General features: G+C 46.3%; 1 protein-coding gene across 1 annotated transcript in view; it reads right to left on the bottom strand.

Moving 5' to 3' along the window:
• MYL10 (myosin light chain 10) overlaps positions 1–11425 on the bottom strand; it is a 33706-nt gene extending 22281 nt beyond the window's left edge. The window contains exons 1-2 of the mRNA XM_060258910.1: positions 11352–11425; positions 223–312 (exon numbers count right to left, since the gene is read on the bottom strand). Of these exons, the coding sequence (XP_060114893.1) occupies positions 223–312; positions 11352–11354 (93 nt within the window). The 5' untranslated portion in view covers positions 11355–11425. The remainder of the gene's footprint in view (positions 1–222; positions 313–11351) is intronic.
• Positions 11426–13274: the final 1849 nt, after the last annotated feature.

Here is a 13274-nt window from a genome sequence, read left to right as displayed (position 1 = left end):
TAAAGAATAATCCATTAGCAACCAGTATTAGATATGGAATCTACATTCCATATCTGATACTGGTGACCAGTTCTTGGGTCAAGAATGGGCCTGCCATCTGATGGAATCAGCCAGGGGAAGTCTCAGGAATGACTACTAATAGGTTATCATTCAGGTCATGAATCAGTCAACAACGGACTTTTCACACCTTGACAACCCTTCGTAGTATTACAACAAACCTACCTCTTTAAACTCCTGGATCTGGCTTTGATCAAACATGGAAAAGACGTTGGAGCCGCCTCCTTCTTTCTTCTTCCTTGCCATTTTGGGAGCCTATCAAGTTGTTTTTTAAAAAAATGAATAATCACAGTTAGGGATGAGCAGTAACACAACACTTTTAGCCACTGGGGCTCCCAATGGTGAGATGTTTTGCAGCCTGATGCAGACTGTCTTGCACCCTGGGCAAGGCTAACTTCTGGCACACCCCCTGCACTGATAACATCACCAAGTCACATGGGGGGGGGGTGCCCAATTTGACACCTCCAGAAGGCTGGCACCCTAGGCAATCACCTAGTCTGCCTAGTGGTAGGACCAGCCCTCATCTGATGCATATTTAGAGTGGGATGGCATAATGATTAGGAGCTAGGGTTGTTCCTCAGGAAGACTTCAGCCGGAGCTCCCAAAAGCAGAGGTCACCAGAGGCAAAAGTGAATGCACACATCCGCTGCTTTTAATAGTTGTGTAGAGCTAGCGATGATGCAGTCTTCACAAATAACACATTTGAAAATCAAACTCATCCTGCTTTTAGCACCTGTTGACTCATTCGTGATTAGAAAATTAATTGCTAGGGCCAACAGGAGTTGTACGAGGGTTGCCAAGTTCAATTCAAGGGATTTGGGGGGTGGAGCCAGGAGACATTGGAGTGGAGCCATGAGAAAGGTTGTGACAAGCATAATTGAACTCTAAAAGGAGTTCTGGCCATCACATTTAAAGGGACTGCACACCTTTTAAATGCCTTCCCTTCATTGGAAATAAGGATAGGGGCACCTTCTTTTGGGGCTTATAAAATTGGACCCTCTGGTCCAATCATTTTTAAACTTGAGGGGTCTTTTGAAGAAAGGTGTTGGATGCTATGTTACAAATCTGGTGCCTCTACCAAAAACAGCCCCCCCCCAGAACCCTAGATACCAGTGGATCAATTCTCCATTATTCCCTATGGAAATCAGTTTCTATAGGGAATAATGGAGTGCCCAGCAGACATTTCTCTCCCCCTTCCCCGCTTTCTGATGAACCTGAAGCGGGGGGAGGGTCTCCAAACCAGGGGATTCCCTGCCCCCTCCTGGGGATTGGCAACCCTAAGTTGTACTGTTCTCAGACTTCTGGACAATATAAGCTACCTTATACAGAATCAGGTCAGAACGATCTACTCAGGTTGGCAGACGCTCTCCAAGGTTTCAGGTAGAAGTCTTTCACATCACCTACTACCAGGTCCACTTAACTAGAAATGCTGGGGATTGAACCTGGGACCTTCTAAATGAAAGTTGGGAATTTGAGAGGAACTTGTAGATCATGGCAACAGATCATTCTAACGTTCCTGCACTATAGCACAACAGCAATTGCTGATTTTTAAAAACAGGGTGGGGGGAGACCCTCTCTGGCTGTGCAGGAGAAGGAAATGCAAGGGAGCTGGTGGCTGGTAGAGGAGGCCATGCACAGAACTCCTGCATGGATGCTCTGTTTTCCTGCATGGATGCTCTGTTAGCAATACAAATACCTCTGCTTTTGCAGTGGCAATAAGAGCAAAACAGACAATACTTGCCATGTGTAGCATCTATTGATTTAATGCTATGCTTGACTTACTTTTCTTGCACTTACTGGATTGTGCAAGAATCTATGCTTGACTTACTTTTCTTGCACTGTAGCCAGTATTTTCATTGCTTCACACTAATCTGAGTATTGCTTTTGGTTTATATTGTATTCAGCATTGTAACCTACTCCATGTGCCGTTTTGGTAAAAAAGTGGACCATAAATATTAATATTATTAGTATTGGTATAGCATGAATGACCTGCGTGCCGGTTTCACAGAATAACAAAGATAAATATAGTGTCGTTCACATACTTGCCCTGACGTGGGGGGCTCAGGCTAGTTCCAGGGTCACTATGCAGAGCCAGGCAAAGGCAAACCACCCCTGAACATCTCTTGCCTTGAAAATCCTACAGGGTCGCCCTAAGTCGGCTGTCACTTGAGACCACTTTCCAACACCATTCTCACATACCAGGCTTAACAGAGTTTCATGGGTCAAAGTTAGGTCCCTACTCCCACAGTACTTATAATCTAAACCAGGGGTCCCTAACAACTGGGCTGTGGACCAGTACCGGTCCATGGCCTGTTAACAACCGGGCCACGGAGCAAGGCAGAGCAGCCCAGGACTAAAGAGGTGGCATGGCGAGGCCACACCGCCTCTTTCGTCCGCCCGGGTCCTGGGCTGGCAGAAGGGGCAGCGCTGCTGTGACCTTAGCTTACCCCTCATTTATAGACCTCCACTGATCAGCTGATTGGTGGGGGTATTTAAATGAGAGAGGAGGCATAAACAGCCTCAGTCTCCCCACCCATTTAAAGACCCCCATGGGGGGCAGGGATGTGGTGTGGGCAGGGGCAAAAACCCCAGTGCTGTCTCCCCCACTGGTCTGTGGAAGAATGGTCTCCCACGAAACCAGTCCCTGGTGCCAAAAAGGTTGGGGGCCACTGATCTAAACTTAAGAATGGCAAAGCCTGATGCGAATAATGATTCCCAGGCTTGCACAAATCATGGCTTTGCGTATCTTACCCATGGGTTTCCACGGGATCAGTCATTGCTAAAACTGTCTATAACCTGGCAGGTTATGTATTTTGTTTCATGTTACTCATTCAAATATTTATATCCTGCCTTATGAAGGTCAAAGGGGGAGGGTAGCCATGAGAGTCTCTCAAGTAAGCCCTCCAACAGCTGAGCGTGTGAGCATGAAGGAAGCCAAAGACATTCACTGCAGCCACAGCGTCTCTCTGGAAACCCCCTTGTGACTGTCCGGCTGTTCCAGAATGATATTGGACCCAGGTGGACACATCCAGGTAGGGCTGCTGAGAGCCACATGAGCCCCTAGGCAAAATGGCACAAATGGTTTTCAGAAGTATATTCACATGTACCAACCATGCACCAATGCAGATGTCCTATTCACATGTACCAATCCATTGCACATAGATCATCCTGACAGAAGGAGGCACCATGTTGTCTCAACAGAGGGACATGTTCTTTTGCATGTATACACCTCTTTGCTTTGTACAAACTGACCACGGGATTTTCTAGGGTTCTGGTCTGCACATAACAAAGCTTTGTGCACATGCAAAATGCACACATTTCCATGTTCAAGAAAACGTGGTGAGACAGTGCATATCTGGACAATCATGGGGAGGATGCACGCCCAATATTTTGTGGTTTGCCCTGCTCCTGGAACTTTTGAAAAAGATGATTGACAACATGAATCAGCGCTGCCATTCAGGGTAAAGATCAGAGATGGAGAGTATGGCTTCTTCTGGGGGATGCTGAATTGTAAACACCAGGTCAAGAAGCCCAGAAAACCTAAAGGCTGAGCAAAACACACCGCACATGCTCAGAAGTGCCTCCTATTTTATTATTATCTAGTCCAGAGGGTCACCCATTTGTCCGCAAGCCAGCCAATTGGTCTATAATTGCACTCAAGTCCAAGGAGCAGACATGAATTGACTGCATGGAGAAACACAGCAGAGGGTCTGGAAGACTTTCCTGTCAATCTGCTCTACAGCCACAAGGCTACCCTTTAAAAGGAGCTGCCCTAGACAGCCACCTAGGTCTACCTTGTTTTCAAGCCATCCACATCTTGGGTTGCCCCTCCACCCTACTGGAACCAATTCCATTTGCAGTCAGTGTATTGTAATCTTTTGATCCTCTCCTTTTATGGAAAGCATTCCATACCTATGATCATTTCTTTTTTATCCCTCCTTTTTCCAGTTCTGCTATAATTAGATGATAAATCTAATCCAAGCGTCTTGGTTTATGACATCACAATGCATGCCAATAAAGTGATGCCTGAGTATCTGAGAACGGAAAAGGGCTTCGTGTTCAGATTCCTTTCAGCATAGAGCGGTTAGATTCATCAGTGAGAGGAGATCTTTGAATATATAAAACATTTCTGGGGTAGGGAGAGAGAAGCAACTGCCTACTGGTGCAAGAGCCCACGACCCATTTGCATGAGATGGAAGAAGGTGAGCTAGGATGGAGTCAGCAACCTGAACTGATTTGTGGCGAGAGAGTTGGACTCTGACATTTAAATATAAAGACTGGCTGAGAACACACAGACCTGGCCTTATGCCTTTCTATCAAACCTTAGCAGATCTGACTTACAAATCCATTTCCACTAGCAACTTCCTTCCCACAATGGCCAACCAGAAGGCTCTTAAACAGGAACGCAGAGCCCAAAGCCTTCACATTTATTGCTCCATAGCAACCAGTATTCAGAGGTGTAGTGCTTATGGTTAACAGGCATTATGGTTGACAGCTTGGTGGAAAGTGATGTCAAGTTACAGGGGTGACCCCACAGTGTTTTAAAGGCCAGAGATGAACAGAGGTGATTTGCCATTACCTACCTTTGTGCACTAACCCTGAACTTTTTTTGGTGGCCTCCCATTCCAGTATTAACTAGGGCTGATGCTTAGCCTGGAGAAGAGGCAGCTGAGAGGTGATACGATCATCATCTTGAAGTACTGCCATATAGAAAATGGTGTGGAATTGTTGCCCCAGAAGGTAGCACCAGAACCAATGGGTTGAAATTAAATCAGAAGAATTTCTGGATCAACATGAAGAAGAACTTCCTGACAGAGCGGTTCCTCAGTGAAACAGACTTCCTGAGGAGGTGGTGGGGTCTCCTTTCTTGGAGGTTTTTAAACAGAGGCTAGATGGCCATCTGACAGCAATGCTGATCCTGTGAACTTAGGGGGAGGTGTTTGTGAAGTTCCTACATCGTGCAGGGGGTTGGACTAGATGACCCTGGTGGTCCATTCCAACTCTATGATTCTATATCCCTGCTTAGTTTCTGAGATCTGATGAGACCTGGCTAGCCTGGGCCATCTGGATCAAAATTAGGAGATAAATTAGGAGATATCAAAATTAGGAGATAAGAATTCAAACCAGAATGTTTGGGGAAGGAGGAGTCCTGTTGGATCAGAAGATGTCTGTTGGATCAGACTAGCGGTCCATCTAAGCCCAGCATCCTGTTTAACACAATAGCCAGATGCCCTGGAGTGCTAACAACAGGACATAGATGCCAAGGCCTTCCCTGGTGCTCTCTTCTAGCATTGGTATTCAGAGGTTTACTGCTTCTGAATGTGAAAGTTCCTGTAGTCATCTTAGCTTCTAGCTACTGCCTGCTAAAGTGGTACATATGGGAACAGATCTAAAAAGAATCTGAAAGATGCCCCCTGACAAAGCTGCACGCAAAACATGTAGGGGTTATACAATCATTAAAGATTCTTTCCTTTGTACCATTTGTCTTCTCACCTGGGCTTTTCAGGGCAAGAAGAAGAATTGCAGATTTATACCCTGCCCTTCTCCCTGAATCAGAGTCTCAGAGCGGCTCACAATCTCCTTTATATCCCTCCCCCACAACAGACATCCTGTGAGGTGGGTGGGGCTGAGAGTAGCTCTCACAGGAGCTGCCCTTTCAAGGACAACTCCTGTGATAGCTATGGCTGACCCAAGACCATTCCAGCAGGTGCAAGTGGAGGAGTGGGGAATCAAACCTGGTTCTTCTGGATAAGAGTCCACACACTTAACCACTACACCAAACTGGCACAGAACTGGAACAGAAGTGGTTTGCCATTGCCTGTCGCTGCATAGCAAGGATGTACATCCTGTGTGGCCTCCCATCCAAGTACAAACGAGGGCTGACCCTGCTTAGTTTTTGAGATCTGATGAGATCGGGTTAGCCTGGAACATCTAGGTCAGGGCAGCTAGCCAGCAACCTACATGCCATAAAATTATCTTATGGTCATCACCAGGCCTTGAATTCAGCAGGAGCTCACAGGAGCGCAGCCCCTGAACCTTTCTGACAGCACCCCTCTCCTCCTCCCCACCTACCTTGTCCTTTGAATAGTAGGTACAGCTGCATAACAATCCCTGGATTAGGACAGCGGGCAGCCAGCCAGCCAACAGGAGCTTTGCCACACTCCCAGCAACCCCTGGAGAAGCCCACACCACCCTTTCTCCACTTCTTATGTGATTTTGGGCAGTGGGTTGCTTGCTGGCCTTTTGACTGGGGGGGGGGGGTGGCCCAGGAGAGCCCCAGGTGAGCAAGGCCTGCTTGGTTGGCTGGATCTCTAGCCAGCCCAAGCAGGCCTCACTTGCCCGGGGCTCTCCTTTCTTGCACTGGGTTGCTTTTGGCTGGTGGTTGGGGCAGCATATGCTAATGAGTTATATTAATGAACTCCATCACCTATTTTTCTACAAAATGGCCCCTGGTCATCACTATGTTTTGTATATGAAGACATTGATCTGTTGAGCTCAGTATTCTCTACTCTGATTGGTGGTGGATCACCATGGTCTCAGGCAGACAGTTTATTCCCACCCACCCACACCCACACTCACACCTACACACCCCACACACACACTTAAGATTCTTTAAAGTCAGGGATTGAAGCTGGGATCTCCCGTTTGCAAGACGTGAGTGTTGCCACTGAGTCACAATCCTTCCCAAGTAGAGAGCACAGATAGCAACGTCTCCCTTTGGCTGTGGGTTCCCAGGGTAGTGTACTCACTCAGGCACATGTTCTCAGGCCCATTCAGCAGAGACAAGCTGGCTCAAAAGATCAGCCATTTATTTGCAAGGAGACAACTCCAACAACCAACAACTTCAGCTAACATACCAAACTGGAAACTGAAACAAGAGCTCCACTTGATAGGGCCAAACTAAATCACACAGATTTTAGGGGAGGGGCCAAGTGTTACATACATATAATAAATATTCACTGCACTCAGTATCATGCTTCTATGACTGAGCAAAACTCTCCTATGTTAACCAAATATCTCAGTAGCTAGTTCTGGGTTGAGAAACACCTGGAGATTTGGGAGGTGGGACCTGGGGGGCGGGGTTTGAACAGGGACAGGGACCTCAGTGGGGCGCAATGCCATAGAGCCCACCCTCTGAAGCAGCCATTTTCTCCAGGGGAACTGATCTTGGTCACCTGAAGACCAACTGTAATAGTGGGAGATCTCCAAGTGTCACCTTAAAGTTAGCAACTCTGTTTTCCAAGGCTGGGTGCCAGAAAACAGGGAATGTCCCCGTAAACTGAGACTGTTGGTACGTGCAATACAACAGTGCCCGTTCTGGTCCTCCCATATGTCAGAAAGCAGGTGTTAAATACTGCGTTCAATGCATCGGAGAAAAACAGGAATCATGCTTTATTAGTAACTATATACTAAGACAACATGGTGGGGCCACAACCCTGCTTATATACTAGGGTTGCCAAGTCCCCCGTGACCTCCAGTACCATAGAGTTTTCCCGGACGCTCCTAAAGTGGCCAGCGCTCAACATCGACAATGTGATGACATCACTTCCGAGTGACGTCATCGCGCCGGTGATGTCGGGGGAGGATCCCCCCACCAGCCCAATGTGGACTGGCGGGTTGGGAACCTCCAGGATGGGGGAACCCCCACCTGGCCCAGGAACTTGGTAGCCCTATTATATACACGCACAAGAACCACCCCCCAGATCCCCATACCAAATCACGGCAGTCAGGCTTTGTGCCAGAACTGCTCATTGGCTTCTTATTGAAGTCCAAACTCATAATGTATCCCAGAGTCCTTAGTGTTCCCACAGTAGCCCGGGTGCGTGTGAAAACTACCCGCCAAACATAGAGTCCAGTATATAGCAGCAGATGTTTCTAGCTCAAAAGCTGACCTTCTTTCTCCTCAGCCTCTTGATTTCCGGACTGCCAGAGTCCCTGGCCTTTTAACGATCCCCACACCCATTTTGACAATGGCGCTTTGTCGCCAATAGCCCTTTGAACTGCATATTGCAGAACAGCTGAAATATTACGACGCCACGAACCCTGGGTGATATTTTATAAATCTTTTAAAGACATTGTGTAGTGTGAGGGGGGCGGGCTGCAAGGGGAGTAGGAAAACCTCCCTGCAGAGTTCGTTTAGCATAATTGCATATACATTTCTCTGATTAATAAAGAACGATCGCTTCCTTATCTACAGACATCCTCAGGTTGCTTCATTAGGATTATTACCATCATTATTCAGTTGGGGAGATCGGGGAAGGGGGAGAATTGAGTTCCTTCCTTCCAGCATTTCCAATCTGTCGGATGTTTCTTCGAGACTCCAGGTGCTTCCGAAAAGCATTTTTCTGGCACACAAAAGGCTTAGAATTTATAGAGAACATCCCCAAATTCTGACAACAACATGGGGGGCGGGGGAACCAGGAGGAACCTCTCCATATAGCAAGCCAGGGGATGAAACTGGGACAAGATTGTCTAAAGAAATGGCACCTCCAAGATTCTGCTTCTATAAATTTCACCGCAAAGTCTGGAGTTCTGAATTTACCTGATTTTGTTTTTTGAGTGGAAATATGACACTTTGAAACCTTCTGGGGTGTTTTTTCACCCCCCCCCCCTCTTTTATATACCATACACATTATGCATGCTCAGCTTTCAACTTCATCCATTCATACACATTATTCCCTGCTGCATTACTGATGTGCGTGTGGGCATTGATAAAACACTGACTCTCCCCTCCAAAAAAGCAGTCCTTGTTTTCAACATGGTTCTTTGGGTGAGGTGTTTTTTCCTCCCATCAGTAAAAGACTGCACGAAAATAACCTTGATGCAAACACTGTCACACAAAGGCTGTACATATGATCACATCAACAGTGGTTCACTGAGACACGTGTGTGCACTGATAACAAGAAGAAGAAGACCATAGATTTATACCCTGCCCTTCTCTCTGAATCAGAGTCTCAGATTGGCTTATAATCTCCTTTATCTTCTTTCCCCACAACAGACGCCCTGTGAGGTGGGTGGGGCTGAGAGAGCTCTCCCAGAAGCTGCCCTTTCAAGGACAACTCCTACAAGAGCTATGGCTGACCCAAGACCATTCCAGCAGGTGTAGGTGGAGGAGTAGGGAATCAAACACAGTTCTCCCAGATGAGAATCCGTGCTCTTAACCACTACACCAAACTGGCTCTCTCACATGGTAAGGGGGAGTTGTACAAGAAGGAACTGGAAGATGTGGCAAATGGTGCGATTCCAAGAATAATGTTGTAAACATTCCCATTTAAATTGGAATGAAAGAGGATGCAGAGAGAAATCCTGGCACAACAGATAGGCATTAAAAACTTTATCTAGGAGGCAGGGAAAGAAGCATGGTTTGGAGAGCATGGTTTCTGAATGTTTTTTTATCTTTTGAAAAGTCCCCCCCACACACACACACACACACATTTTCAGTTATTTGACACACCAAAGCCACTAGATGTTCACAGACATCTTTTTTTAAAAAGGTCTAGGCATTTATACAAGGCACAGAGCGACAAGGTTCGATCATGTCTTAATGCACATCACTGCTCTGCATAATGCTGTGGGTTTTTAAAAACACTTGTGAGGATCAAAACACAACTTTCCAAAAGAGTCATCTGAACACAACAGCGGGCTTAATGGTGCAATCCTATGCCAATCTAAGACCCTTGAAATCAAGGAGTTGACACTGGGGTAACTTTGCAAAGGGCTGAACCGTTAATTTTGTCATTGTAAAGTCAGGAGTTTCTAAACATCAGGGCACAGCTGTTTTTAAAGGGGTCTTTTCATCCTCATTTGCATGCTCACGGGGCTTTAAGGAGGCATGGTGGAAGGTTCGGTCAAGTCAAAATCAACTTATGGCGACCTTTAGGGTTTGTAGGGCAATAGAGGAACAGCAGTGGCTTGCCATTGCCTGCCTCTCCATAGAGACCATGGACGTCCTTGGTGGTTTCCAATCTAAGTTCTAAACAGGGCTGACCCTACGTCTGAGAGCCGACAAGATCAAAGTTAGCCTGAGCCTTCAGGGCTTTAAAAAGACAAGAATGAGATTTTTTTTTTAAAAAAAAATCACTACATCAAAGCAGTGAAGGAACACAGGAGCTGCACAGAACAAAAATTGTGAAAAAGTGGTAGGCTCCAGCCTCCCAGAAAGCAGTTGAAAGCCAAACATTCAATAAAGTAACTGGCGGCACTTACCGCTAAAATGAAAGAGGCAGCCTCGCCAGAACCCTCAAGCATCATATAGTGCAATGGTCTTTACAGTTTCTCAGCTGGCCAGCCCAAATGTCTACTCTGCTAAAGAAAACCTAGTTCATTTGCCTTCCTACAAGCCTGCAAGGAGGGAGAGAGGTGGGTCTCTCTTAGGAGGGATAGTCGCAGGTATTTCAGTGTCTCTGCTACGACTGCAAGAGATTTCTCATCCAACTTCCAAGTGCCTCTGAGCTGGCAACTTACCAGCCAAAAAACATCCCAGGTAATGTTCAAAGTGCAAGTCAGTACGGACCCTCACCCCATACCTTGGTGCTTAGTACAGGAAACTAAGCTGTGAACAAAACATGCAGCCTGGAATGGTGACATAGGCTAGGTTGATGCTGCTCCTAGCTGACTAGCTAGGCAAACTTTTGATGGGCACCTCTAGCAACTTGGTCTCATCAGTCCCCTCATTGTTGAGGGATTTGAGGTGAAGGTATAACAAGTTAAGGCAGAGGGGAAGTATAAATGTGCCCCAGAATCCCTTGCACTGCCACAAAGGATTCTGGGGGTACGTTCTTAAGTGGCAGAAGGCCTGAGCCAAGATGGCAGTGCTTCTTGCTCAATCAGTTGACTTTGGGTTGTTAGGTCCCACCTGCCCACTGGCAGGGAATGTGGGGGGGAGAAGGGCTGCCAGAGCCAGGTTGGGAAACTCCTCGAGATTTGAGGATGGAGTGTGAGGAGGGCAGGACTTCAGTAGGGTACAATGCTCTAGAGTCCACCTTCCAACGCATCCATTTCCCCCAGGGGAACTAATCTCTGTAGTCTAGAGATGAGCTGTAGTTCTGGGGGATCCCCAGGTCCCATTTGGAGGCTGGCATCCCTAGAGTGGACTCCTTACTGGGTCTGGGAACTAGGAATCATCCCACCTCATAACAGTATCAAAAAGAAAGAAGAAGCTGATGGTTGCATGAAAGAAGAGAGGATGCAAAACTAAATACCAAGAATGAGTTTGCCTTTCAGGATTCTTATGAGGAGAGGAAAGACCAGAAAGAGAGAATGAAGGAAAGAAGGGAACAGAAGACAAAACCTACCATGCTGAAAACTCTGCTCTTCACCTTCTGTGCCAACCAGCAAGCCAGCACCACACAATGGCTATTGTCCCTCTATATATAGAATCACTCAGGAGTGAAAACATGTCCAGTCTAAGTTTAGACAATAGAGGCAAGCCTGGAAAAGCACACCAACTGGACCTCAGCACCATTCCAAGCATTTGCTGCCCACCAACAGTTTTGCATCCGTAGAATTCACACGGCATTCAAGTCGTACATGTGGCTGGAGAGGCAAACACAGCCAAACAGAAGGACATCCCTCCACAGAAGCTGCAGTAACTTTTCAGTGCTGTTTTTGGAAAGCACAATTTTAATTAACCAAGATCTTGTTTCCCTCCCAAAACTGAAGAGTCATAAAATGTTTTTGTTGTTCATTCGCACAGTCGAGTCAGACTCTTTGTGACCCCACGGACAAAGTCACACCAGGCCAGTTCCACCATGCTCCGAAGTCTGCTCAAATTTGTGTTAGTTACATCAGCAACGCTCTCCAGTCATCTCATCTTTTGCTGTCCCCTTCTTCTTTTGCCTTCTGTCTTTCCCAGCATCAGGGTCTTCTCCAGTGAGTGCTCCTTTCTCACTTGGTGGCCAAAGTATTTGAGCTTCAGCTTCATAAAATGTATGCATGTACAAATGTAGTCAAGTACAAATATTAAAAGTGTGTGTAATTTACATGTTTTCATGGCAAGAATATAAAGGAGGTAATAGGAAACAAAGCTTAAAGCATAATGTCTTTAAATTTGCCATTCCAGAAGAAATAAAAAAAAAAAAGAGCATTGCTAGACCAAATAAGAGCATTGCTAGACCAAAATAAGAGCATTGCTAGACCAAAGGTCCATCTAGGTCCAGCATCCTGTTTCCCATGAAAGCCAATCAGACACCTCTAAGAAGCCCACAGGAAGACCATGGAGCCCAAAGCCTTCTTCTTTTGGTGGCCCCAGTTGCTGGTATTCCAAGATACTCTGCCTCTGAACATGGATGTTCTACATAGCCATCCTAGCTGGTAGTAATTGATGGACTTGCCCTCTGTGAATTTGTCTTGTCTTCTTTTAAAGTCAACTAACATAATGGACATGATCACATCTTTTGATAATTTAAAAACAAAAAAACCCAAAGTGCTTTTCTTTGAATCCGTGTGCCAGGAGGTAAAATCAGGTGAAGGCCTCAGACTCTATGCCCTCCTGTTGGTCCTCCAGAGGAACGGGTTGGCCACTGCGTGAGACAGGATGCTGGACTAGATGAGCCACTGGTTTGATCCATCAGAGCTCTTCTTATGTTCCCATGTTCTTTCATCTGTCCTAATCTACAACCCATCATCCTCACTGGGGGACAGGAGCATCTGGGGAACAGGGAAGAAAAGTTACCTCCCTCCTCTTTCTCTACAACATGCTGTATCATGTTCCATCCAAACATCTTGTTTTCTAAGCTGTGAAGTCCCAAACTCATTTCCTCATGAGCAGGGCTTTTTTTTTTTTGCAGCAGGAACTCCTTTGCATATTAGGTGATGTAGCCTATCCTCCAAGAGTTTACAAGGCTCTTCTTACAGGACCTACTGTAAGCTCTTGGAGGACTGGCTACGTCAGGGGGGGTGTAGCCTAATATGCAAAGGAGTACCTGCTACAAAAAAAGCCTTGCTCATGTGGAAGGCAATTCCAACCCTTGTTCAGATGACTGAGAAGCCACATTCCTGTCCAGACCAATTCAGGTCTAAGGTGACATGAACAGCATAGCCCAGGTCCATATTAGCATAGGTTATGCGTAACTGCAACATGGTGGAAGATTTCCATGTTTAAAAAATTCAGGTACTATTTCCACTTCATACAGAGCAAGCAAAGATACCTTTTCTAAACTCACTGACCTCAGTTGACTTAGAAGGACGTAAGTCTGCTTAGAACGGCACTGATAGTT

This window comes from Heteronotia binoei, chromosome 18, assembly GCF_032191835.1.
Source record: "Heteronotia binoei isolate CCM8104 ecotype False Entrance Well chromosome 18, APGP_CSIRO_Hbin_v1, whole genome shotgun sequence".
NCBI classification, from domain to species: Eukaryota; Metazoa; Chordata; class Lepidosauria; order Squamata; family Gekkonidae; genus Heteronotia; species Heteronotia binoei.
This window is presented reverse-complemented; position numbering and strand designations above follow the sequence as displayed.